The sequence below is a fragment of the Macaca thibetana genome, chromosome 20 (assembly GCF_024542745.1).
Source record: "Macaca thibetana thibetana isolate TM-01 chromosome 20, ASM2454274v1, whole genome shotgun sequence".
NCBI classification, from domain to species: Eukaryota; Metazoa; Chordata; class Mammalia; order Primates; family Cercopithecidae; genus Macaca; species Macaca thibetana.
The window spans coordinates 61,102,273-61,128,682 of record NC_065597.1 but is presented as its reverse complement, the minus strand read 5'-3'; the positions used below and the strand labels follow the sequence as shown (position 1 = coordinate 61,128,682).

The following is a 26,410-nucleotide window of genomic DNA, read 5'->3' as shown; positions in this document are numbered from 1 at the left end:
TGATGGTGTATGCCTGTAATCCCAGCACTTTGGGAGGCCAACGAGGGAGGATCACCTGAGGTCGGGAGTTCGAAACCAGCCTGACCAACATGGAGAAACCCCATCTCAACTAAAAATATAAAATTAGCCAGGATGGTGGTACATGCCTGTAGTAACAGCTACTCGGGAGGCTGACACAGGAGAATCACTTAAACCTGGGAGGCGGAAGTTGCAATGAGCTGAGATCATGCCATTGCACTCCAGCCTGGGCAACAAGAGCGAAACTCCGTCTCAAAAATAAAAAATAAAAAAAAGAACCAAGTGCCATCCCTAAGGTGTCTCATTGCCACCCTCTGCTTTTGTTTGATTAACCCCTGGCCAAAGCCATGGAACCCACTTTAAGTAATTCTGTGTTGCTGGTACTACTAGAAAACTATATCCACACAAATTTCCCAACTGAGCCTACTTTTCCCTCAATGAAAATTTACCCAAAAAAAAAAAAAAAAACACACACACACTATAAGGCCAGGTGCAGTGGCTCATGCCTGTAATCCCAGCACTTTGGGAGGCTGAGGCGGGCAGATCACCTGGGGTTGGGGGTTCGAGACCAGCCTGATTCAACATGGAGAAACCCCGTCTCTACTAAAAACACAAAATTAGCCAAGGATCTTGGTGCATGCCTGTAATCCCAGCTACTCGAGAAGCTGAGGCAGGAGAATCACTTCAACCCAGGAGGGAGAGGTTGTGGTGAGCCAAGATCATGCCACTGTACTCCAGCCTGGGCAAGAAGAGCAAAACTTCGTCTCAAAAAAAAAAAATGTACAAATACTGTTTAAGTATCCCATACCACAGTGATTGATAAATAGCTATTAACTGATTGCAGGGTAAAGGTAAAATGTCAGCTGGTTTACTTGCTAATTTAGGAAACTGTCTGTAAGACCAAAATTAACCTTCACCTTTTTTCTTTTGCCCACAAGCATATGATTAATTCTCGATTTCATTTGTTTATATACTGCCAGTTTTGAGAAAGAATTTGACATAACTCAATCACTGTGAAGCCTACCCTCGAGGCTTTCATAACTGCATTACCATTCATCTGCAAGAGAAGGGAAAGATGGCAAGACTCAAATGAATTCATGTTGTTAGTGGGAGAGAAGATAGGATGCAAGATTTTAAATAAGAAAAGATTAAGACTTATTTTTAATCACATAGCCACACACCCATACCCCTTATTCACATTCTCCTTATCCATTACAACAGATAATCAAGAGAGCAGAAAGGAAAAAGTGGTATTTACTGAGTGTCTACCAGGTCAACTACACCACCTCTAAAGGAAATATCCTAAAGGAGAACCACCCTAATATTGCCCCATCAATTAAGCTCTCTTCTCCTCAAGAGGAAACAGTAGCTTTTTTTCTACCCCGTTTCCTAATTAGTGAGCTTGAGAAAAGGAAGTGAGCATAAATAGTTTAACCCCTTCTGGGCTCTCTCTTTTTGGATAGGATACACACATACTCTGCTTTTCCAGAAAATAAAGGTCAACACCCTTGGAGTGGATGCGAGGAGAACGAGTTAGAATAGCGAGAAGCCTCCCAGTCTTTTCTTTATTTTTATATTTATTTTAAAATAGAGATAAGGTCTCACTATTTTATGCCCAGGCTGGTCTCAAACTCCTGAGCTTAAGTGATTCTCCCATCTTAGCCTCCAAAACTGCTAGGATTACAGGTGTAAACCACCATGTCCAGCCAAGAAGCCTGTAAGTCTTGATGTGTAGGTGGTTCAACTTGGGAGTAAGATAATAAAAATCCCAAATGGAGTTACGAAGCTATGTTCTCAAATTCGGCTTTAGAATTACTAAACCTCATGTTCTCATCTCATATCCATCTGCCTGTCTCTGCATCTTATTCCATAATTCATTCTTTTTTTTTTGAAACAGAGTCTCGCTCTGTTGCCCAGGCTGGAGTGCAACCTCTGCCTCCCTGGTTCACGTCATTCTCTTGCCTCAGCCTCCCCCAGTAGCTGGGATTACAGGCACCCATGACCACACTCGGCTAATTTTTTTTTTTTTGTATTTTCAGTACAGACAGGGTTTCACCATGTTAGCCAGGATGGTCTTGATCTCCTGACCTCATGATCCGCCCACCCCAACCTCCCAAAGTGCTAGGATTACAGGCATGAGCCGACGCACCTGGCCCTCCTTAATTCATTCTACAGCAAAGGAGGAGATAACAGGGTCATTCTTTTATTACCCTAAAACTGAAGGTCAAAGGTGAAATGATTTGCCCCAAAGCCCAAAGTTAGTAGTAGAACCAAATTCTGATTCCACATCTTCATGCTGCCTCATCAGCAATTCAGAAAAGAAAAAACTCAATTATGCTACTTACTTGACAAACAAATTTGACATCTGGTGAGGATCTATTGAAGGGTTTCGGGAAAACATAGAAGTTAAATGACTTCGTTATATACCTGGGATAAGATAAAAGGAGACTTAGGAGGTGACACTGTGCCACAAAAACAGAATTCTCAACGTTTGTTAAAACAACTTACTTTGAATCTGTGTAGTCATACTTAAAAGTGCAAAGGCCAAACTGAAATAGCAAAAAGTCCATGGAATGCTGGAAAAGGGAAATAAAACATGTCACAATAGTGCTGCATATTTCATGTGAGCATAGCATTCTCAAACAGGTGGGCTTTCTGAATTACTCAATGAGACTTCAGCAGAATACTTCCAAGTAGAACAGATTACACATATGAATCAGAAGCATTACTAATTTGTATACATTTCATAATACTTTTCCCATTTAAGGACCTATTTATCCATCATCCAAAGAATCATATTAGGTCTATTTCCAAATGATTAAAATAACTGCCTCATATTTCCTAGGAATCATATTAACACTGAAAATGCTAAATCTTCCCCAAAATGTTTTCCAGCAAACAATTATTTTTGCTGTTTTAAATATCATTAAAATAATACTTTAAGGCCAGGTGTGGTGGCTCACATCTGTAATCCCAGCACTGTGAGAGGCTGAGGCAGGAGGATCGTTTGTGGCCGGAAGTTCGAGACCAGACTGGTCAACAAAGTGAGACCGATCTCTACAAAAGAATATGTAAAAATTAAAAAAAACAAACAAAAAAAAACTGGCTGGGCACAGTGGCTTGCGCCTGTAGTCCCAATTACTTGGGAGGCTGTGGCAGGAGAATCACTTGAGCCAGGAGTTCAAGGCTCCACCGAGCAATGATCATGCCACTGCACCCCAGCCTGGGTGACAAGAGTGAGACCTTGTCTCTAAAACAAGACAAAACAAAAAAAATCAATTCATGGCTAGGTTTGAGGAGAAAATACTACACTTACAAAACCTTAATGTACAAGTTTAATAATATTTCTCTATCATTTAACATAAGGAAGACTAACATAAGAAAAAAGATTTTCTAACACATCCACTTGCCTTTTTAAGCTTCTGATACCTTTCTTCTGGAGTGTCAAAACCATTTGTTAATGCAGAGACTGAAGGTCCATCACTGATTCCTAGATTTTAAGAAATAAAAATGTTTAACTTACTAATAAATACTAACGTAAAAATGCCAGTCAACCATTCAGTGCCTCTATACTGTCATATCATGAATTAAGGTTACTTGGAAGCACTCCCTAACTTACTTTTTCAAAATAAGCATTAATTTTGCTGGCCACCAGGTTAAACCCTCTAATAATGAACTTAAGAGATGTGAATGTTTCAACTTGAGAATAGGCAGTTCCAGTGTCTAAAATGTGACTTAAAACACAGTAATCATTTAAGAAAACAACCTCTATGCTTGAATAAATTTTGCTACTTTAAAAGATTCTTGTATAAGCACACATCAATAAATCCCTAAGTACATTACTGCCAGAGTTCCAGTCTTGGTCAAGAGTTTGGAGTGGTTAATATCTATACAAAGAATGTATCTTCAAGGTGAAGGGAAAATTATTTCTGGTGAAAACTCTTAGCTTCCTAGGGAAGTGACTCCAACTAGAAACTGCTTAAAGCCAAGGATAATATTTACCCCTGCATGGATTCCTGCATGGAAAATCAGACAGCAAAAATGGATATCCATATTAAAGGGAGTGAACCGTTCATACTGACATCGACAATTTTAAAACTAGCCTTTGCTCCCCCTAAAAAAAGGAGAAAAAAAATTTGCAACTTTAAGTGTCAATGAAGTATTTCCTGTATACACATCTGCTAAGGCAGGCAATGAACACGTCCACTAATGCATAAAGAAATATCTCATTTATCTGCAAAAACCTGACCCTAGCCGGTCACAAAAGCGCAAATATTGTAAGATTCCACTTATATGATATGTCAAGGGCAGTCATATTCAGAGAAAAATGGCGGTTGCTAAAGGCTGGAGGAAAGGAGCAATGGCGAGTTTAAGGTGTAAAGAGTTGCAGTTTGTGAACATGAAGAAGTCCTAGAAATGGATGGGGATGTTTGCAAAGCAGTGTGAATGTGCTTCATGCCACTTAACTGTAAAGTCACTTAAAACGGCACATTCATGTTATATCTATTTTACCATCAAGAAAAAAAAAGTCTGACCCTAATCCTCAAGCTCTCCGCAATGCACATGCTGCACTGTTTTAAGCAGCACCAAAACCATCATCTCTATCTGCAATCCTGAGTGCAATCACAAACCCACGGCATTTCATTTCTTCCGTGCTTTTGAAACGTTTAAAAGGTAACATTGAGACCTGTGAAACCCGCCCAAGGCTACTAACAGCGAGAGGCCACCATCAAGCATAAGAAGTCTGGGGCTGGGGGACTGAAGGAGCCTTGGCTACGCACCGCAAGGCGGTAGCCTGAGCTTGCGAGGGAGGGATACCTGAAAACTCCCCATCGATGGCGAAGAAGTCGGCCTCCTCTATGGCCTGGTACACTTTGTGAAGATTACTCTTAAAATCTGCGGAGAAACCGAAAAGAGGCTCAGAACCAGTGGCCTGAATTCCTGCTAAGGGGAGAGGGAAAGAGGACCGAGGACCTCCTGAGGCTGAGAGCCGGAAGGGAAAAAGTCTCGGAGGTGTGCACCGGGGCGAAGGTAATCAGGTCCTCGAGGGGTGCATGGGCAGCGGGGACAAGCCCCGGGGGGTGCCCGGGCCGGAGGACAAGGCCCCGAGTGGTGCCGGGATTGGAGGAGTAAGTACAAGGACCCTAGGATGCACGGTCCGCAGCGGGACAAGACCCCAGGAGGCGCACCGGCTTAAGGAGGGAAAAGCCCTGAGGGGCTGCCTCAGCCCCACGCCCAGCCAAATAGGCCGGCCATGGTCTCGGCCTAGCAGGCCAGGGATAACGGGGTGTGGGGAGGCGGGGAGGTGCACGGCGAACACGCACTGCTCCTGATTATCTCCATTCTGCAGAGTGGCCGGAACCCCGGCCCCACACGGGCCCGCGCTCGCCTCAGCGGTTCTACTCGCCGAATTCCGCGGCGACCGCGGCAGTAGCTGAGGCAGCAGCAGCCGAGACAGCAGCCGCAACTTCCGGAAACAGCGCGCGCCTGCTGCGCTTGCGTCAGCGCCTGCGTCGGCGGCGGGGGCGGGGCCAAGGCTAGGCTCCTTTCACTCCTGACAGGGACAGGGGAGAGGCGTGGCTATCGAAGTCCCCAAGGTGTGGCCTAATTTGTGCGGGCATTCACTTTAGTAGAAAAAAATGTGCCTGTCTCGACATCCAATCAACCAGGAAATACTTATTGGGGTTCTATGAAATGCTAGCCACTCTTATAGGGGTGGAGATACAGTGATGAACAGGAAAACGTGCTCCCTGCCCCATTGTAACTTAAACTTGGGGTAGGGGAAATTCAGGCAGGAGTCCAACTTGCCATTTGGTAACACATGAAAATCGCTATTAAGAAAAAGAGCCGGTGATATAATAGAGAATAATGGGATCTGGGCGCGGTGGCTCACGCCTGTCAGCCTAGCACTTTGGGAAGCCGAGGCGGGAGGCTCTGTTGAGCTGAAGAGTTCGAGGCCAGCCTGGGCAGCATAGTGAGACCTGTCTCTTAAAAAAAAAAACAAAATTAGGCCGGACCGGTGGCTCACGCCTGTAATCCCAGCACTCTGGGAGGTCAAGGCGGGTGGGTCAGGAGGTCAGGAGTTTGACACCAGCCTGGCCAACATAGTGAAACCCTGTCTCTCCTAAAATTACAAAAATTGGCCGAGCTTGGTGACTCACGCCTGTAATCCTAGCGCTTTGGGAGGCCGAGGCGGGCAGATTACCTGAGGTCAGGAGTTCAAGAGCAGCCTGGCCAAAATGGTGAAACCCCGTCTCTACTAAAAATACAAAAAATTAGCCGGGTGCAGTGGTGCACGCCTGTAATCCCAGCTATTCCGGAGGCTGAGGCGGGACAATCGCTTGAACCCGGGAGATGGAGGTTGCTGTGAGCCAAGATCACGCCACTGCACTCCAGCTTGAGCGACAGAACGAGACTTCTTTTCAAAAAAAAAATTTAATTAAATTAAAAGAATATTGGGGGTTGTTACTTAGGTGATCAGGGAAAGCAAAGCTGAGACTCTTAGTTACTGCATTAGCCTCTGGGAATACTATGTCGACTGCAACACATGAGGGCCGGGACTAATGGAATTGAATGTTGGTTTAGAGTTGCTGTTCTCCAATGCCTAGCACTAGGCTGACACATAGTAGACGCTCAATAAGCATGGGTTGAATGAATACGTTCAAGTTGGTCTTTCACAAAAGCCAACTATGAAAAAGTGGTTAGGGCCGGGTGCGGTGGCTCACGCCTGTGATCCTGGCACTTTGGGAGGCCGAGGCAAGCGGATTGCTTGAGGCCAGGAGCTCGAGACCTGCCTGGGCAACACGGTGAAACCCCGTCTCTACTAAAACACAAAAAATTAGCCTGGCGTGGCGGCACACGCCTGTAGCCCCAGCTACTCGGGAGGCTGAGGCAGGAGAATTGCTTAAACCCGGGAGGCGGAGGTTGCAGTGAGCCATTGCACTCCAACCTGGGCGACAGAGCGAGACTCCGTCTCCAAAATAAACAAACAAACAAACAAAAAGAAAATTGATTAGAAGACCTATTTTCAAAATCTATCTCAGTCACTTATTAGTTCTGGAATGTATTAAACCATCCTAAACCTCAATATCCTGGGATTGTATTGAGGCTCAGTGGTGCTAATCAATGTGAACTGGGAAGTACCGTATTAATAACTCTGTATAAATCACTGTTTAATGGGGGCCTGGCGCCATGACTCACACCTGTAATCCCAGAGTTTTCGGGGGCTGAGGCAGGAGGATCACCTGAGCCCAGGTGTTCCAGACCAGCCTGGGAAACAGAGCGAGAACATGTCTCTATAAAAATAAAATGAAATTCTAAAATGAGCCAGGCGTGGTTGTGCACGCCTGTAGTCCCAACTATACAGGAGGCTGAGGTGGGAGAATCGCTTGAACCCAGGAGGCGGAGGGTGCAGTGAGCCGAGATCGTGCCACTGTACGTCAGTCTGGAGGGCGACAGAGCGAGACTCTGTCTCAAAAACAAATAACAACAACAAAACAAAACCAGATAATCAGCATAAACTCTAGACGCTGTGACCTAGACGCTGGGAAGGGGCGAAATGTGGTGATAAGAAAATCATTTCAAGCTGTACGAGGTGGCTCACGCCTGTAATCTCAGCACTTTGGAAGGCTGAGGCAGGAGGACCCCTTGAGGCCAGATGTTCAAGACCAGCCTGGAAAACATAGAAAGACCCCATCTCTACGAAAAAAAATTGTAATAGAAATAAAAGTCATTTAATTCCGATTCTTAACACCGCAAATTGAACTTATAGTCCTGTGATTTTCTACACAAAATGTGAAGGCAAAAAAGTAACTGTAGAGAGTACAGTGCGGTCTTGTAATATTATTTTAATTTCTAGGCAAAGCTTGTATCCTCCGGATACAAAAACAGCCGCCCAGCAGGAAAAGACACTGACACTCCCGGGTACTTGGTCTGTGGGTGAAAAGGAAGGGGCGGGACCGGCGATGTTACGCATGCGCCCACTTCTTCCAGCAGGGAGTGGCCGCTCTAGGCAGCGCGGAGGTCGCGGGGTTGAGGGAGGTTCTGAAAGGAGAGCGGCCTCTCCTCTATGGTCGCGGGTCCGGGGCACTCTCCCCGCAGTCCGTCTTGTTACTTCCGGTAGCGAAGCCTCTACTTCTTCCTTTGCTCCCGCGGGCGTCCGGGCTGGGAATAATGGCTCGGTTGGCCCGGGACGAGTGGAATGGTAAGCCGCGACACGTCTGGGGTGTGCTGAGGGGGCGACCCGGGCTTGATTTCGGGGCGTGACGTGAAAACGGAGGGTGAATCCCTTCTGCAGAGCCTCCCCGGCCGGGTCACAGGAGGCGCGCGGGGCCTCTCCTCACGCAGGCCCGAGTCCTGAGCATCCCCACTCCTGGCCGCGGGATTCGGACCCCAGCTTGGCCAACCGCGCTATCCCTTCCCGAGAGCCCCACGTCCGCACAGCCGGTCCTTGGGCCTCGCCTGCGTCCTTTCGGGGGTCAGGGTCAGAGCCATTCGCTCCAGGGGCTCTCTAGGGCGGGAAGGAGGAGGTGTCGCTTCCAAAAACGTTGGAGGGGGACCTCAGGGCGTCTGCCCGCCAGGATCGCTTGCCACACCCTGCAGCGGCCCGAGGTTCCTGATAATCGCCACGCTGAGTTTACGGTCTAATTGGCGAGGCATGTTATTGCCCCAAGGCGGAGCAATTGTGCGCATTCTTTAAAGTAAGGTGACCGATGCGCAGAAGGGAGAAAGTGAAATCCCAAAGTCACGCTGGGACCAGGCAAGAACTCCGCTCTTCTGATTCTGCGACTTGCGGCTCGGAAATAATTTGTGCAAAAGAGAATTTTCTTTTTTTCGTTTTTGAGACGAAGTCTCGCTCTGTCGCCCAGGCCTGAGTGCAGTAGAGCGATCTCGGCTCACTGCAACCTCCGCCTCCCGGGTTCAAGCGATTCTCTTGCCTCAGCCTTCTGGGTAGCTGGGATTACGGGCGCGCGCAACCACGCCCGGCTGATTTTTGTATTTTTAGTAGAGACGGGGTTTCACCATGTTGGTCAGACAGGTCTCGAACTCCTGGCCTCAAGTGATCTGCCCGCCTCGGCCTCCCAAAGTGCCAAGATTACAGGCTTGAGCCACCGCGCCCGGCCGGGAATTTTCTTTTATTAAAAAGCTGGCGGGAGGGGGCGACAAATGACAGTCAGGTTGTGTCTAAACGGGGATCCTGTTAAGCCCTCAACTGTCGCCGTTGGGTCCTCCCCGCCGAGGCCCATTGGTCCGTCCTTTGCAAGGGGTGGTCTTGATGTCACGCTCCAAATCGCCAATAGGAAAGAGCTTTACTCTCTTCCCAGGGCACACCCCCGAGCCGGCACGGACTGCACGTGCTGATGGGATTGTTTTGTTTGTTCTTGTAACTGCTGTTCTGTCTACACCCAGCCTGGGTATGTCCTGACAGATGTGCTCTGCTTTTCCCTGTATCCATAAACTTGATGGAAACATTGTATTTCTCCAGGGCAGCTTTGTTTGCTTTTTGGCTCCAGCGTTTGGCAGTGGCACTAAGTAGGTAGCCATCACTGAATAAATGCTGCTGTTGATAATTCTGTTGATAATGCCCATCAGCCACAAAGTAAACTTTGAGTACCTGTAGTTTGTCATCTAAACCTCACAACAGGGCGTGGCTCCGCAGCTCACACCTGTAATCCCAGGTGGGAGTATCCCTTGAACCCAGGAGACCAGACCAACCTAGGCAACATAGGGAGACGACGCTGTCTCTTTATTTATTTATTTATTTATTTATTTTGAGACAGAGTCTCGCTTAGTCGCCCAGGCTGGAGTGCAATGGCGCGATCTCGGCTCACTGCAAGCTCCGCCTCCCGGGTTCACGCCATTCTCCTGCCTCAGCCTCCCGAGTAGCTGGGACTACAGGCGCCCGCCGCCTCGCCCGGCTAATTTTTTGCATTTTTAGTAGAGACGGGGTTTCACCGTGTTAGCCAGGATGGTCTCGATCTCCTGACCTCGTGATCCGCCCGCCTCGGCCTCCCAAAGTGCTGGGATTACAGGCGTGAGCCACGGCGCCCGGCCGATTTTTTTTTTTTTTTTCTTGTAGTGTTTCCGCCTGGTTTCCAACCAGGAACCAGACCATGATTTAAAACATGACTTTGGCCGGGCGCGGTGGCTCAAGCCTGTAATCCCAGCACTTTGGGAGGCCGAGACAGGCGGATCATGAGGTCAGGAGATCGAGACCATCCTAGCTAACACAGTGAAACCCCGTCTCTACTAAAAAATACAAAAAACTAGCCGGACGAGGTGGCGGGCGCCTGTAGTCCCAGCTGCTCGGGAGGCTGAGGCAGGAGAATGGCGTAAACCCGGGTGGCGGAGCTGGCAGTGAGCTGAGATCCGGCCTCTGCACTCCAGCCTGGGTGACAGAGCGAGACTCCGTCTCAAAAAAAAAAAAAAAAAAAAAAACGTGGCTCTGCCCTTTACTAGTTAGGCCTCCACTTTCTCATCTGTAAAATAGATATGGTAGTAATATTTATTCCATATGATTGTTATGCCCTTAATATTATTTATGCCCTTAATATTTACTGAAGGCCTCAGTAAATATTAATAATTATCGCGGGGTACAGTGGCTCACACCTGTGAGTCCCAGCACTTAGAGAGGCCACGGCAGGCAGCTCACCTGAGGTCAGGAGTTTGAGACCAGCCTGGCCAACATCGTGAAACCCCGTCTCTATGAAAAATTTAGCCAGGTGTGGTGGTGCACGCTTATAATCCCAGCTCCTCAGGAGGCTGAGGCAGGAGAATCACTTGAACCCAGGAGGCAGAGGTTGCGGTGAGCCAAAATTATGCCCCTGCACTCCAGCCTGGGCCACAGAGCAAGACTCCATCTCAAAAATAAAAAAAAATTAAAAAAAAAAGAAGTCATTATTATCTATTGTCAGTTAATATAAAATGAGAGAACTTAGCGTAACCAGAGGCCCATAGAAGCCAAAATCTTTCTATTCTTACACTGAACCTTCTTGCTAAGAAACAATTGAGGTCAGCTGGGCTCATACCATAATCCCAGCACTTTGGGAAGCCAAGACCAGAGGATTGCTTGAGCCCAGGAACTTGAGACCATCATGGACAACTTAACAAGACCCCGTCTGTACAAAAAAAAAAATTAATTAGCTGGGCGTGGTGGCACCGCCTATGGTCCCAGCTACTTGGGAGGCTGAGGTGGGAGGATCACTGGAGGCCAAAAGTTCAAATATTAGCCATATACAATGGTCATAATAAATGTATGTTGAGTGAAGGGGGGCAACCATGATCATATACTGCTGAACCAAGTGGTTTAAAAATTACAGTTTCTTTTTTTATTTTCCCTGTGATTCTGGATAAAGATTACGATTTCTAAAGAGTTAACAATCATTACACCACAAGATCTTTATAAGTAAGGGTATAATAATGCTTAGCCTGGGTGCAGTGGCTCAAGCCTGTAATCCCAACACTTTGGGAAGCAAAGATGGGTGGATCGCGTGAGGTCAAGAGTTCACAACCAGCCTGGCCAACGTGGCAAAACCCCATCTCTATTAAAAATACAAAAATTAGCCAGGCATGGTGATGGGGGCCTGTAATCCCAGCTACTCAGGAGGCTGAGGCATGAGAATCGCTTGAATCCAGGAGGTGGGGGTTGCAGTGAGCCAAGATTGCACCACTGCACTCTAGCTTGGGCGACAGAGCAAGACTCGTCTCAAAAAAGAAAAAAAAAAAAAAAAGTTCTTAAACTCAGAATTAATGCATTCCTCTTTAATAAACTCAGTAAGAATGATTGTATTAATTGACTTTCCTAACTGTTAATTGGGCAACTAAAGAAGCAAACAGGGTGCCACTGCCTCCTGGAGAATAGCCCTCTGGATAGATCTGTAGATGATCATTCACCAAGTCAGAAAAACCGTTCCCTTGTAGAGACCAGGTTTCACCACGTTGCCCGGACTGGCATTCTGGTCTCCAACTCCTGGACTCAAGCAATCCACCCGCCTCAGCCTCCTGAAGTCCGGGGAAGAATAGCCACGTTCATCCCAGCATCCCAGAACTAAGAAATAAGTTATTTTAGACAGGGTCTCGCTCTGCAATCCAGGCTGGAGTGCAGTGGTGCAGTCTTGTCTCACTGCAACCTCCACATCCCGGGTGCAAATCATTCTCCTGCCTCAGCCTCCTGAGTAGCTGGGATTACAGTCGTGCACCGCCATGCCCGGCTAATTTTTGTATTTTTAGTAGAGACAGGGTTTCACCACATTGACCAGGCTTGTCTCGAATTCCTAACCTCAGGTGATCCACCTACCTCCATTTGGGAGACAGAGCCTCCCAAAGTGCTAGGATTACAGGTGTGAGCCACCACGCCGGGCCAGAAACAAGTTCTTTAGTTACATGTATCATTGGGAGATTGTGTGTGTTCCCAGCCTTTCCTTTTCTTTTAGGGATTTAAAGATAATTATACTTTGTCAGTTAGGCATGTCTTCGGGAAAACATAGAGAAGGTCATGTTGATTATTTATCTTGAAATTGTCCAAATCCTCAGAGATTATGATGTTGGTTTCCTGTCAGTTGTGCCAACAATGACAAGTAACGACCTGATATGAAATCAAGAGAGAGGAAAGCTCTGGTCAGGCCCAGTGCCTCACACCTGTAACGCCAGCATTTTGGGAGGTGGAGGTAGGTAGATTGCTTGAGTTTAGGAGTTCGAGATCAGCCTGGGCAACATGGCAAAATCCCATCTCTGCAAAAAATTAGCCAGGTGTGGTGGCACATACCTGTAGTACAGGCTACATAAGAGGCTGAGGCAGGAGGATCCCCTGAGCCTGGGGAGGTCGAGGCTACTGTGAGCCATGATCTCACCACTGCACTCCAGCCTGGGCAACAGAGTGAGACCTAGTTCCAAAAAAAAAAAAAAAAAAAGAAGAAGAAGAGAGAGAGAGAAAAGCTCTAAGCTGACAGAACTCCTAAAGCCAAGCTGCCTAGAAACAGCCATACACCCATTAGTATACTTGGAAGAAGGCATCACATTATGGGACAGGGGATGAAAGCTCGGGGGTCAGGCAGGTAACAGAACTGAAAAGGACAGGTGGGAGAGGAATGTAGCAAGCTGACGCTGGCACGGCTGCTGAGTTCATTGGCTCGAGCTGATCTTGTCATGCACGATGCGATTCCAGCATTGCCAGATCTCTGGGTTTTTTTTTTTTTTTTCAAGAGAAGCCAGAAATCCAGATTTTTGTGTCATCAGATTTTTTTTTTTGTAAATGCTAGCACCACATTTAACTTAAAAAGAAAAGGGAGAAAAAACACCAGGTGAAGGAAAGCCTCCCTGCAGGCCATATGTTGTCCCAGTAGGGCTGTGGCTGCTGGTGGTGAGACTGTTCCAGGACACAGAAGATGGATGATCATGATAATAATGGTGCATCACCATGGTGAGGCTTACCTGCTTCCTTATAACCACTGCAAGAGGCAGAAGTGTGTCGCACATTAAGACCCTCTTATCCCGATAGATCAACAGTAGCTCTTAACCTCCTCTGGGAGTTGGCCCCTTCTGAGAGCCTAATAAATCCTATAGACTGCCTTCCAGAAACGTGCACATACCATACACTAACACAGGCGCGGCGTGGAATTCAGACCTCCCGAGGCATCTCTCCAGACTCCAGTTGAAGACCCAGCTTTTTATTTAGAAACCTCAGCTCTTCAGAATGACACGGTGCCTATGGAAATTCCTGAGGTTTTGCTGTACTCTTCAGTTCTATGGTGTTTGTTCTATGGTTTTAAACTTGTTTGTTTGCTGTTTTGTAGATTTTCCCAAACCCAGTCATTCTTCCCATTCGTTTTTGAACTAAGTAATTATTGCTTCTCAGCCTTTGGCTAAGATCAACTAAACTGGGTAATTAACAGTTATAATTTCCTAAACACAAGTATATCCATATGAACGGAGCACCAGGGGTAGGAATAGAATGATTCTCCTCCCTGCAATCCTGTCCACATCTGCCCCTACCTCCTTGTCTTTGGTGCCTTTGAGATGGAGAAAATAGTGAAGAGAAGAGTAGCTGAGAGCTGCTTCTAACGCCTGCAGCCTGCTGCTGAGAGCTAGCCACGTATCCAGAGAACAACTGTAAACATCCTTAGGAGCTGGAGGCCTTCTCAAAGAGGCCTTTCATTATAGCCAGTGCAGGAGGGTGTGTTTACCCAAGTCAGAACACCACAGCTTCTAACTTTGGTGTTGGAACTAGATTTTATCACTTAAAAGGCAGTTCCACCGGCGCAGTGGCTCACGCCTGTAATCGCAGCACTTTGGGAGGCCGAGGCGGGTGGATCACGAGGTCAGGAGATCAAGACCATCCTGACTAACATGGTGAAACGCCGTCTCTACTAAAAAATACAAAAAAATTAGCCAGGCATGGTGGCGGGCGCTTGTAGTCCCAGCTACTCTGGAGGCTGAGGCAGGAGAATAGGAGAATGGTGTGAACCTGGGAGGCGGAGCTTGCAGTGAGCCGAGATCAGGCCACTGCACTCCAGCCTGGGCGACAGAGCGAGACTCCGTCTCAAAAAAAAAAAAAAAAAAAAAGAGGCACTTCCCTCCTTTAAAAGTACTGCTTTGTAAAATTTGTGTAAATAACCAACATATATACGGGCAAGTGTTATAACAGAAAATATCCTTTGATTTTGTTTGTGGATGTAGACTCTCTGTTAGCTTTTGCTTTTTGAATTTAGGGAGAAATGAAACTGGCAAAACTCTTAAGAAGTAATCAAAGTCCATGCAGTTTCTAATTTGTTAAAGGGAATTACAAAACAGAGCTAATGGTGACCTCAGTTTTGCAAGATGTGACTTATAAAATACACCTTTAGGCCGGGCGCGGTGGCTCAAGCCTGTAATCCCAGCACTTTGGGAGGCCGAGACGGGCGGATCACGAGGTCAGGAGATCGAGACCATCCTGGCTAACACGGTGAAACCCTGTCTCTACTAAAAAATACAAAAAACTAGCCGGGTGAGGTGGCGGGCGCCTGTAGTCCCAGCTACTCAGGAGGCTGAGGCAGGAGAATGGCGTGAACCCGGGAGGCGGAGCTTGCAGTGAGCTGAGATCCGGCCACAGCACTCCAGCCTGGGTGACAGAGCGAGACTCCGTCTCAAAAAAAAAATAAAATAAAAAATAAAATAAAATAAAATACACCTTTAATGTTATATGTGATTTGTTTTCTCTCATGAGAAATGAACTTGCAGATTCAGTAGGCAACTGCTGATATATTCTAGTTCTCTCTTTTTGCCCAGGTTGTAGTACAATGGCGTGATCTCAGCTCACCACAACCCCTGCCTCCTGGGTTCAAGCGATTCTCCTGCCTCAGCCTCCTGAGTAGCTAGGACTATAGGTGTGCACCACCATGCCTGATTAATGTTTTTTGTATTGTTTTAGAAATGAGGTTTCGCCATGTTGGCCAGGCTGATCCTGAATTCCTGACCTCAGGCGATTTGCCTGCCTTGGCCTCCCAAAGTGTTGGAATTACAGGCGTGAGCCACTGTGCCTGGCCTATTCTAGTTCTTAGAAGGCTAATTTGGTCGGGTGCAGTGGTTCAAGCTTGTAGTCCTAGCACTTTTGGAGACTGAGGCAGGAGAATCACTTGTGCCCAGTTCAAGACCAGCCTGGGCAACATGGCGAAATTCCACCTCTATAAAAAAGTAGCCAGGTGTAGTGGTGTGTGCCTCTAGTCCCAGCTACTGGGAAGGCTGAGGTAAAGAGGATCACCTGAGCCTGGGAAGTCAAGGCTGCAGGGAGCTACGATCACACCACTGCGCACTGCACTCTGGCCTGGGCAAAACAAGTGAGACCATCTCCCGTAGCCCCCCAAAAAAGGCTAATTTGTGAGAGATTAATTTGTTTTTTTTTTTTTTTTTTTTTTTTGAGACAGAATCTCACTTTATCACCCAGGCTCTGGAGTGCAATGGCACGATCTCGGCTCACTGCAACCTCTGCTACCCCGGTTCAAGCTATTCTGCTGCCACAGCCTCCCGAGTAGCTGGGATTACAGGCACACACCACCACGCCTGGCTAATTTTTGTATTTTTAGTAGAGATGGGGTTTTGCCATGTTGGCCAGGCTGGTCTGGAACTCCTGACCTCAGGTGATCTACCCACCTCTGCTTCCCAAAGTGCTGGGATTACAGACATGAGCCACCGCACCCTGCCAAGAGAGATTAATTTCTATATATGTTATTTGTAATTTCTCTGCAGATGACTCATAAATTCATACCTTTAGCCTTGTTCTTATTCCCAATGACAGTTTTGTGTCTCCAGCTTCTCACTAGACGTTTCCACCTGGACGTCTTATTACCTCAAACATAGCATTTCTGAAATTCAACTTACATTCTTTCCGAGTTTGACACTAAGATTTGTTTTCGGGGATGCAGTTTCTCTCAGAAGTAGAGTTTTTCTTCCCTTGTTCTGAAATCTAACTAGCATCTCTTTTTTTGTTTGTCTGTTTTTTGTTGAGACGTCATCTTGCACTGTTGCCCAGGCTGGAGTGCAATGGCGCAATCTCAGCTCACTGCAACCTCTGCCTCCCAGGTTCCAACAATTCTCCTGCCTCGGCCTCCTGAGTAGCTGGGATTACAAGCGCCCGCCACCACGCCCAGCTAATTTTTGTATTTTTAGTAGAAATGGGGTTTCACCATGTTGACCAGGCTGGTCTCGAACCTCTGGCCTCATGCTCCGCTGCCTCTGCCTCCTAAAGTGCTGGTATTACAGGCGTGAGCCACCACACCCGGCCCTAACCAGCATCTTTGATCATTCTTTCTCTCTAGTCACTGAAGCCTATACATTATTTTCTTAACATCTCTCAGATTTAGCCTCTTCTTTGCATTTTCTCTTCTGCCATCCTACCCCCGGAAGTGAGAACACCTGCTTTGTTTGTTTGTTTAGTTATTTGTTTTTTGTTTTGAGACAGAGTCTCACTCTGTTGCCCAGGCTGGAGTGCAGTGGCACGATCTCAGCTCACTGCAACCTCCACCTCCCAGGGTCAAGCGATTCTCCTGCCTCAGCCTCCCAAGTAGCTGGAATTACAGGCGTGCGCCACCACGTCCAGCTAATTTTTGTATTTTTAGTAGAGACAGGATTTCACCATGCTGGCCAGACTGGTCTCAAACTCCTGACCTCGTGATCCGCCTGCCTCAGCCTCCCAAAGTGCTGAGATTACAGGTGTGAGCCACCGTGTCCAGCCTGATTTCTAACTTATCTCTAATTGTTCTCCCTGCTTCCTGCGTATCACTCATTCGTGATGAGATTTAGCATCACCAAGCCCAGCTTTGCTGATCTTATTGCCTCTGAAACCTTTCTGTGCTCCTGTCTCCCTTCTGACTGCCTCTGATCAACCTGGCATGCAAGACCCCGTGTCAACCGTGCGTCTCCAGCTGTCTCTCCTCGCTCAGTGCAAACACCAGGACAGTGCCCAAGCCACCCCTCGCCCTCTCACAGTCCTCACTCAGAAGTCTCTGTCTTTCTTTTGTTTGTTTTTGTTTTGGAGTTGGGGTCTCACTCCATCACCCAGGCTGGAGTGCAGTGACAGGATCGCAGCGCGCTGAAACCTCCGTCTTCCAGACTCAAGCAATCCTCCCACCTCAGCCTCCACAATAACTTGCCGCCATGCCTGGCTAATTTTTTTTTTTTTTTTTTTTTTTTTTTTTTTTGTATTTTTGGCAGAGGCAGGGTTTTGCCATGTTGCCCAGGCTGGTCTCCAACTCCTGAACCCAGGCAATCCGCCTTCCACGGCCTCCCAAAGTACTAGGATTAAGCCACCATACCTGGCTGTCTCTATTCTTTCCTCGGACACCAATTCCACCAGCTCCTAGGAGATGCTTAATGGATATTAATGGTTTGATTGTCCTCTCCTAGGTTAATGCTCTCCACATGGTCATTGTTTCATCAGCATTAGTAGAATAAAGGAACTACTTTAAGAAAATCCTACTTTTTTTCGAAAAACCTATATAAGATCTCCCACTTCTGTAACAATGTGAAGAGGCTGTCTAAAAGAAAGCACTTAGAAGTTTTTTAAATGTTCTTAAACATAAAAATAATGAGCAAAAATGATTGGTTATCAGAAATAATCTGGAATTTGTTGAGAACATTTGTTTACACTCTTTCTCTTCCCAAAAAAAAACAAAAACAAAAAAAACCAGTTTTTTCATGCCTGTAATCGCAGCACTTTGGGAGGCCAAGACGGGCAGATCACGAGGTTAGGAGATCAAGATCATCCTAGCTAACACAGTGAAACTCTGTCTTTACTAAAAATACAAAAAAGTAGCTGGGCATGGTGGCAGGCGCCTGTAGTCCCAGCTACTCAGGAGGCTGAGGCAGGAGAATGGCGTAAACCCGGGAGGCGGAGCTTGCAGTGAGCTGAGATCCGGCCACTGCGCTCCAGCCTGGGCGACAGAGTGAGACTCCATCTCAAAAAAAAAAAAAAAAAAACTTGACAAATGCAGGAAAAAAAAAGTCACTCATGACCCTCCTCCATTAAATACACCTACTACTAACTCTTTATCTTCTGGTCTCTATTTCTAGATTTACTTATTTAAAATATGGTGTTTTTATGTAGTATGTAACATTTTGTACCCTATAAAGGGTGATAAAATTCTCTGATCACTGTATTTTAAAAATCAAGTGAATTGGGCCAGGCTCGGTTGTTCACTCCTGTAATCCCAGCACTTGGGGAGGCCAAGGCGGGCAGATAGCCTGAAGTCAGGAGTTCGAGACCAACCTGACCAACATGGTGAAACCCTGTCTCGACTAAAAACACAAAATTAGCTGGACGTGGTGGTGCATGCCTGTAATCCCAGCTACTCAGGAGGCTGAGGCAGGAGAATCACTTGAACCCCAGGAGGCGGAGGTTGCAGTGAGCTGAGATTGCGCTATTGCACTCCAGCCTGGGCAACAAGAGTGAAACTCTGTCTCAAAAAATAAACTAAAAAATAAAATAAAAAGTGAAATGTTACCATTTATGGTAGACTTACCATGTGCCAGGCTCTGTACTAGGCACTTAACTCGAATTATCTTATTTAATGCTGCAAAACTCCCATTGTGGTTAAGTGCTGTCATTGTCCCTCATCTATACGGTGAGCAAGCTGAGCCTCACTGTTGGTAAATGGCAGAGGTGGGGTGAGAACCCAGGCAGCCCAGCCATGGGACCTGTGTTCCTAACCACTGTGCCTCCAAAGCATGAAGCATGAGCCCTTTCCTGTGTGGCCAGTGTGGGCGGTGGAGAGCAATTTTCATTCTTTTCCTTCACAATAGCAAGATTGAGAAACTCACCAGAAATAGTATGAATAATCATTTCTATAGCCCGTATTTACACCTTACAAATTCTGAGCCACTTTCCTTCACTGTCTCTAATCCTCACAAGAAATCTTGATGGTTTGTGTACTGTGACCACCATTTCACAGTTCAGGAAACTTGATCAGAGAGCTCAAGTAACTTTTTCTTTTTTTTTTTTTTTTTTGAGACGGAGTCTTGCTGTGCCCCAGGCTGGAGTGCAGTGGCGCGATCTCGGCTCACTGCAAGCTCCGCCCCGCCGGTTTCACGCCATTCTCCTGCCTCAGCCTCCCAAGTAGCTGGGACTACAGGCGCCCGCCACCTCACCCGGCTAATTTTCTTGTATTTTTAGTAGAGACGGGGTTTCACCGGGTTAGCCAGGATGGTCTCGATCTCCTGACCTCGTGATCCGCCCATCTCGGCCTCCCAAAGTGCTGGGATTACAGGCTTGAGCCACCGCACCCGGCCTGGCTCAAGTAACTTCTGCAGAGTCACAGAGCTAGTGACTTGGGGGAGTTAAGAGTCTAACTCCAAGATCTTCTGTGTCATACTACTTCCCAATTAAAAAAAATTTTTTAAATATCTTCTAAAACCCAGATTAAAACAAGAAGAGAATGGTCCTTTGTCATTTGCATATTAGTAATGTTAGCATTTCTGTGGCACCAAGCTGGCTGGATCCAGAGTGCACGAGATGCGTTTTGGTGTTGATCTGGGGGGGGGAAGGGTATATTGAGCCTTGGCAGATTTGGCCTGGCACAGCTGGAAAACAAGGCTTCACTCACTTCTTAGAATTGCTCCCATTAGAGCCTCTGAAATCAAATATTTATAAAATAATGATTGCCTAATGAGAAGGCACATTTGTGTGCACAAAAAGTGTTATTTACAGGAAACATATCTGTTGTTACCAACCCCAGACATTTTACCAGGCCAAGAAGCTGGTTTATTTAAAATCATAGACCTGGAAAGGTCTTTGGGAATTTAATTGAGACCAGGCATAGTAGCTCACACCTGTAATCCCAGCACTTTGATAGGCCAAGACCGGCAGATCACTCGAGGTCAGGAGTTCGAGACCAGCCTAGCCAATATGGTGAAAACCTGCCTCTACTAAAAATACAAAAATTAAAGCCAGATGTGATGGCTCATACCTGTAATCCCAGCACTTTGGGAGGCTGAAGAGGGTGGATCACCTAAGGTCAGGAGTTCAAGACCAGCCTGGCCAACATGGCAAAAACCCATCTCTACTAAAAATACAAAAGTTATCTGGGCCCAATGGCACGCACATGTAATCCCAGCTACTTGCGAGGCCAAGGCAGAATTGCTTGAAGCTGGCAGGCAGAGGTTGATATGAGCCAAGATTGTATCACCGCACTCCAGCCTGGGTGACAGAGTGAGACTTCGTCTCAAAAAAAAAAAAAGAGGAAATTTAATTGAGAATACTGAGATCAGGGAAATTTCATTTTCTAAGGAAGTTAGTGAAGGAGAATGATCCAGAAATGTCTGCCCACATCCTTCAAGTGTATTGAACCTTCCACTACACATATCATTTTGCTTTACTACTTTTGAAAAGTATAACAGATAGGCCAGAAAGAAATTCAGTGCTGATTATGTGGTTTATGGTATGTGGATTTCAATAAATCAAATTTGTCACATTTAAAAATTAGATCTCCAGCCTGGGCAACGTAGCGAAACCGCATCTCTACTAAAAATACAAAACATTACCTGGGGTCGTGCTGCACATCTGTAGTCCCAGCTACTCAGGAGGGTGAGGTGGAAGGGTCACCTGAGCCTGGGAAGTCGAGGCTGCAGTGAGCTGTGATTGTGCCACTGGACTCCAGCCTTGTTGAGAATGAATGAATGAATTAATAAAAGTTAGAGCTTTAGTATTACAACTCCTTTACAATTTGTCTAGAAGGTTTTCTGGTCTTTATCAGAAAGCCTCCCTGCCCCCTACCCCCCAAAAAAAAATTAGGCCGGGCGCAGTGGCTCATGCCTGTAATCTTAGCACTTTGGGAGGCCAAGGCAGGCGGATCACGAGGTCAGGAGATCAAGACCATCCTGGCTAACACGGTGAAACCCAATCTTTACTAAAAAATACAAAAAATTAGCCAGATGTGGTGACTTGCACCTGTAGTCCCAGCTACTGGGGAGGCTGAGGCAGGAGAATTGCTTGAACCCAGGAGGTGGAGGTTGCAGTGAGCCGAGATGATGCCACTGCACTCCATCCTGGGCCAGAGAGCAAGACTCTGTCTCAAAAAAAAAAAAAAAAAAAAAATTAGGGCTTCAGTAGAATGGCAATACTTTTTTTTTTTTTTTTTTTTTTTTTTTTTTTTGAGACAGAGTATTGCTCTGTCGCCCAGGCTGAAGGGCAGTGACGCGATCTAGGCTCACTGCAAACTCCGCCTCCCAGGTTCATGCCATTCTCCTGCCTCAACCTCCCAAGTAGCTGGGACTACAGGCGCCCACCACCACGCCCAGCTAATTTTTTGTATTTTTAGTAGAGACAGGGTTTCACCACGTCAGCCAGGATGGTCTCGAACTCCTGACCTCGTGATCCGCCCGCCTCGGCCTCCCAAAGTGCTGGGATTACAGGCATGAGCCACCGCCCCTGGCTAGAATGGCAATACTTTTATATTAACTACTCTTCAAACAACTACTATTTGCTTTATTTTTGTCACTATCTTTTTTTTTTTTTCTAGATTAATGATGTTTTGCAGCAGTTTTCTACGTCTGAAATTTTTTATGTCTCTGGAACCTAGAATTTGCTAAGAGATGGAGGAACCTCAGAAAAACTATCTGAACACAATGGACCTTGAGAAAGATGAACCTCTCAAAAGCACCGGCCCTCAGATTTCTGTTAGTGAATTTTCTTGCCACTGCTGCTACGACATCCTGGTTAACCCCACCACCTTGAACTGTGGGCACAGCTTCTGCCGTCACTGCCTTGCTTTGTGGTGGGCATCTTCAAAGAAAACAGAATGTCCAGAATGCAGAGAAAAATGGGAAGGTTTCCCAAAAGTCAATATTCTCCTCAGGTAATGCTCAGCCTGTATTGGTAGCACAGATAGCCCATGAAATGTGGTTTCTCTCTTGCTTTTTTTTTTTTTTTTTTTTTTTTTTTTAACAGAGATGGGGTCTTGCTGTGTTTCCCAGGCTGGTCTCAAACTCCTGACCTCAAGTGCTCCTCCCACTTCAGCCTCCCAAAGTGCTGGGATTACAGGTGTGAGCCACCACGTCCGGCCAATGGGCTTTCTCTTAATGAGAATAGCAGTGTTTGAAAGGTTGCACACTTGGAACCCACTTCCTTGGGGTCATAGTGGATCTTCTGGAATATGAGTCAGGGGGGTCAAGGAACTGGAAATCCAGATTATCTTCCTCATAGGTGACCATGACTTTTTAAATTATTTATTATGAATGAAGGAAGGAAAGAAAGTCTGGTTAGCCGACCATTGCTGGTAATCCTGTCATAAAGTCCAGACCAGTGGCTCACGCCTGTAATCCCAACACTTTTGGAGGCTAAGGCAGGAACATTGCTTGACGCCAGAAATTTAGAACCAACCTGGGCAACACAGTGAGTCCTTATCTCTACAGAAAGTTTTAAAAGTTAGCCAGGTGTGGTGGCACACGCCTGTGCTATGCCCAGCTATGCCAGTGGCTGAGATGGGAGGATTGCTTGAGCCTGGGAGTTTGAGGCTGCAGTGAGCTCACACCACTACACTCCAGCCTGGGCAACACAGCAAGACCCTGTCTCGAAAATAAAAAAGGAAAGAAAGCAAATGGTATAACTGTAAAATTGTGGATAACTGGTTTGTTGCTGATTTTAATAATCTTCAAATAACCCCAGTTTCAGTTATCACATTAATAGAGTTTCTCATGTGTAGCGACACAGTGCCAAAGCCACATTTCAGATAACTTGTTATTTTCTGCTTCCTTGGTTCATAGTGTACCTGTGAAGGCTCTGAGGCTTAAGTCCTCTTCCCGCCTTCTATTGTCTTAGCAATGTGTGTGCCCTTCTTGATTTCAACAGAGTACTAGAAAGTTCCATGAGGCCGGGCACGGTGGCTCACACCTGTAATCCCAGCACTTTGGGAGGCCAAGATGGGCGGATCACGAGGTCAGCAGATCAAGACCATCCCGGCTAACACGGTCAAACCCCATCTCTACCAAAAATACAAAAAATTAGCCGGGCGTGGTGGCAGGTGCCTGTAGTCCCAGCTACTCGGGAAGCTGAGGCAGGAGAATGGCGTGAACCCAGGAGGCAGAGCTTGCAGTGAGCCGAGTTCGCGCCAGCCTGGGCGGCAGAGCGAGACTCCGTTTCAAAAAAAAAAAAGAAAGTTCCATGAACCCAATCTTTTCTTTTTCACAAAAGATGTGTTTACACTTTGCTCTTACCTGTCAGTCTTGCTTTAGCTGAAGGTTAAATTTAATCTGAAATTAAAGGAGGGTTCTTTGTGTATAACTGAAAATTTAGAAAGATCCCTACAATTTAAGCTGGTCTTTCTCTTATTACTGAATTTTGCTTTTTTCCCTTCTTATAAACTGATTTTAATAACATAAGATACATATATACATTGTTTCATATATATATGAAATATTCATATATTCATTGGTTATGTTCTTGAGACAAAGTCTCACTCTGTCACCCAGGCTGGAGTGCAGTGGTGTGACCTTGGCTCACTGCAACCTCCACCTCCTTGGTTCAAGCGATTCTCCTTCCTCAGCCTCCGGAGTAGCTGGGATTACAGGCGCCTGCTACTAGGCCTAGCTAATTTATTGGGTTTTTTTGGTTTGTTTTTTGAGATGGAGTTTCGCTCTTATTTTCCAGGCTGGAGTGCAATGGTGTAATCTTGACTCACCACAAACTCTCCCTCCCGGGTTCAAGCGATTCTCCTGCCTCAGCTTCCCTAGTAGCTGGGATTACAGGCACCTGCCACACGCCCAACTAATTTTGTATTTTTAGTAGAGATGGGGTTTCCCCATGTTGGTGAGGCTAGTCTCAAACTCCTTCCGTCAGGTGATCCGCCTGCCTTGGCCTCCCAAAGTGCTGGCATTATAGGCGTGAGCCACCGCGCCTGGTGAATGTTTGTATTTTCAGTAGAGACAGGGTTTCACGATTTTGGCCAGGCTGGTCTCAAACTCCTGACCTCACCCATCTTGGCCTCCCAGAGTGCTGGGATTACAGGCATGAGCCACTGCTTAAAAATACTTTTATACCTACATGCATGTGCCAGGCTGGGCACGGTGGCTCAAGCCTGCAATCCTAGTACCTTGGGAGGGCCGAGGCAGGCAGATCTCATGAGGCCAGGAGTTTAAGACCAGCCTGGCCAACACGACCAAAAATACAAAATTAGCCTGGTGTAATGGCGCATGCCTATAATCCCAGCTACTCTTGAGGCTGAGACATGAGAATCACTTGAAGGACGCGGAGGTTGCAGTAAACTGAGATCAGGACACTGCACTCCAGCCTGGGTGACAGAGCAAGACTCTGTCTCAAAAAAAAAAAGTGCCAATAGAAAATGCAAGTATTTTCTCACCTTACTGATGTGCTGTCTGCATGGTTCTGCAGTTTAGTATTTTAAATCAACTGGTAAACATATATCATCAGGTTGGTGCAAAAGTAATTGTGGTTTTTACCATTGAAAGTAATGGTAGGCTGGGTGCAGTGGCTCATGCCTGTAATCCTAGCACTTTGGGAGGCCGAGGTGGACAGATTGCCTGAGCTCAGGAGTTTGATACCAGCCTGGGCAACATAGTGAAACCCCATCTCTACTAAAAATAAAAATAAAAAATTATCTGGGCGTGGTGGTGCGCACCAGCGAGCCAAGATTGCGCCACTGCACTCCAGCCCCAGCCTGGGCAACAGAGTAAGACTCCGTCTCATTAAAAAAAAAAAAAAAGGAGAAAGTAATGGTAAACAACCTAATAGATTGTTTTAAATTTTTTGCTTTTACCCACAGGACTATAATATATTTCTTGTCAATTCTCCTAGGGTAACTATATATTATTAAATATTTACTATCAGGGTTTTTTTTGGCCTCTAAACATTATATTTAGTCAAACAACTGTCTTAATTTTTTTTTTCTATTCTCCATAGGGATGCCATTGAAAAGTTATTTCCTGATGCCATTAGAATGAGATTTGAAGACATTCAGCAGAATAATGACATAGTCCAAAGCCTTGCAGCCTTTCAGAAATATGGGAATGATCAGATTCCTTTAGCTCCTAACACAGGCCGGGCGAATCAGCAGAGGGGAGGGGGATTCTTTTCCGGTGTGCTCACAGCTTTAACTGGAGTGGCAGTAAGTCGATCACTGTGTTCCTCTGTGTCCCCTATACCTCACCCCCCAACCCCTGATTTCCCCTGAAGTCAGTTCTATTGAAATCACTTAAATAATTGATGTGACTCCATGTAATTCACTGCATACATTGAAATCTGCTGGGTTCTATGATTTCTTCAGGAATGTTGCTTACTCAGGTAGATCAGATCATAGTACCTAGTAAATGGAGAAAGATGGTAGAACTGGAATTCAAGACCATGCCTGCCTTGGTAATACAATCTTTTTTTGTCTTTTTTTTTTTTTTTTTTGAGATGGACTCTTGCCCTGTCGCCCAGGCTGGAGTGCAGTGGTGCAATCTAGGTAAAAGCTTTCTTTTAGGGAGGTGAAAATGTACTAACACTAGCTGTGGTGATGATTACAGATATTTGTGAACACATTAAAAACCATGGATTGTGCACTTCAAATGTGTGAATTTTCTGTGGATGATCTCTCTCTCTCTCTCTGTTTGTTTTTGTTTTTTTTTTTTTAAATGAAGTCTTGCCCTGTTGCCTAGGCTAGAGTGCAGTGGCATTATCTTGGCTCACTGCAACCTCCACCTCCCGGGTTCAAGTGATTGTCCTGCCTCAGTTTACTGAGTAGCTGGGATTACAGGCTTGTACCACCGCAACAGGCTACTTTTTGTATGATTAGTAGAGATGGGGTTTCACCATGTTGGCCAGGCTGGCCTGGAACTCCTGACCTCAAGTGATCCGCCCGCCTCAGACTCCCCAAGTGCTGGGATTATAGGTGTGAGCTACCACGCCTGGCCTTCCTTGGTAATACAGTCTTAA

At 46.2% G+C, this 26,410-nt stretch overlaps 3 protein-coding genes and 1 non-coding gene across 8 annotated transcripts in view; 3 read left to right on the top strand and 1 right to left on the bottom strand.

Annotated features, from left to right (window-relative positions):
• PARN (poly(A)-specific ribonuclease) overlaps window positions 1-5,513 on the bottom strand; it is a 189,496-nt gene extending 183,983 nt beyond the window's left edge. The window contains exons 1-5 of one of the 2 annotated variants that reach the window (XM_050774092.1): window positions 5,343-5,513; window positions 4,837-4,914; window positions 3,429-3,508; window positions 2,527-2,594; window positions 2,364-2,445 (exon numbers count right to left, since the gene is read on the bottom strand). In XM_050774092.1, the coding sequence (XP_050630049.1) occupies window positions 2,364-2,445; window positions 2,527-2,594; window positions 3,429-3,508; window positions 4,837-4,914; window positions 5,343-5,361 (327 nt within the window). In that variant the 5' untranslated portion in view covers window positions 5,362-5,513. Of the gene's footprint in view, window positions 1-2,363; window positions 2,446-2,526; window positions 2,595-3,428; window positions 3,509-4,799; window positions 4,915-5,342 lie in introns of both variants that reach the window. The other variant, XM_050774093.1, reaches the window with a different exon arrangement.
• The window catches only part of NTAN1 (N-terminal asparagine amidase), a 215,455-nt gene continuing 193,485 nt past the window's right edge, over window positions 4,441-26,410 (top strand). The window contains exon 1 of the mRNA XM_050774110.1: window positions 4,441-4,444. The gene's annotated coding sequence lies outside the window, so the exon portion shown is untranslated. The remainder of the gene's footprint in view (window positions 4,445-26,410) is intronic.
• Window positions 8,013-26,410, top strand: part of BFAR (bifunctional apoptosis regulator) — a 38,955-nt gene continuing 20,557 nt past the window's right edge. For 2 of the 4 annotated variants that reach the window (XM_050774097.1, XM_050774098.1), the window contains exons 1-2: window positions 8,029-8,221; window positions 22,002-22,337. In XM_050774097.1, coding sequence (XP_050630054.1) covers window positions 22,075-22,337 — 263 coding nt within the window. In that variant the 5' untranslated portion in view covers window positions 8,029-8,221; window positions 22,002-22,074. Of the gene's footprint in view, window positions 8,222-22,001; window positions 22,338-25,396; window positions 25,602-26,410 lie in introns of all 4 variants that reach the window. The other 2 variants (XM_050774095.1, XM_050774096.1) reach the window with 2 other exon arrangements.
• Window positions 21,184-21,245, top strand: LOC126945206 (U7 small nuclear RNA). The gene has a single exon (XR_007722369.1). It is a non-coding gene; the product is annotated as a U7 small nuclear RNA (small nuclear RNA).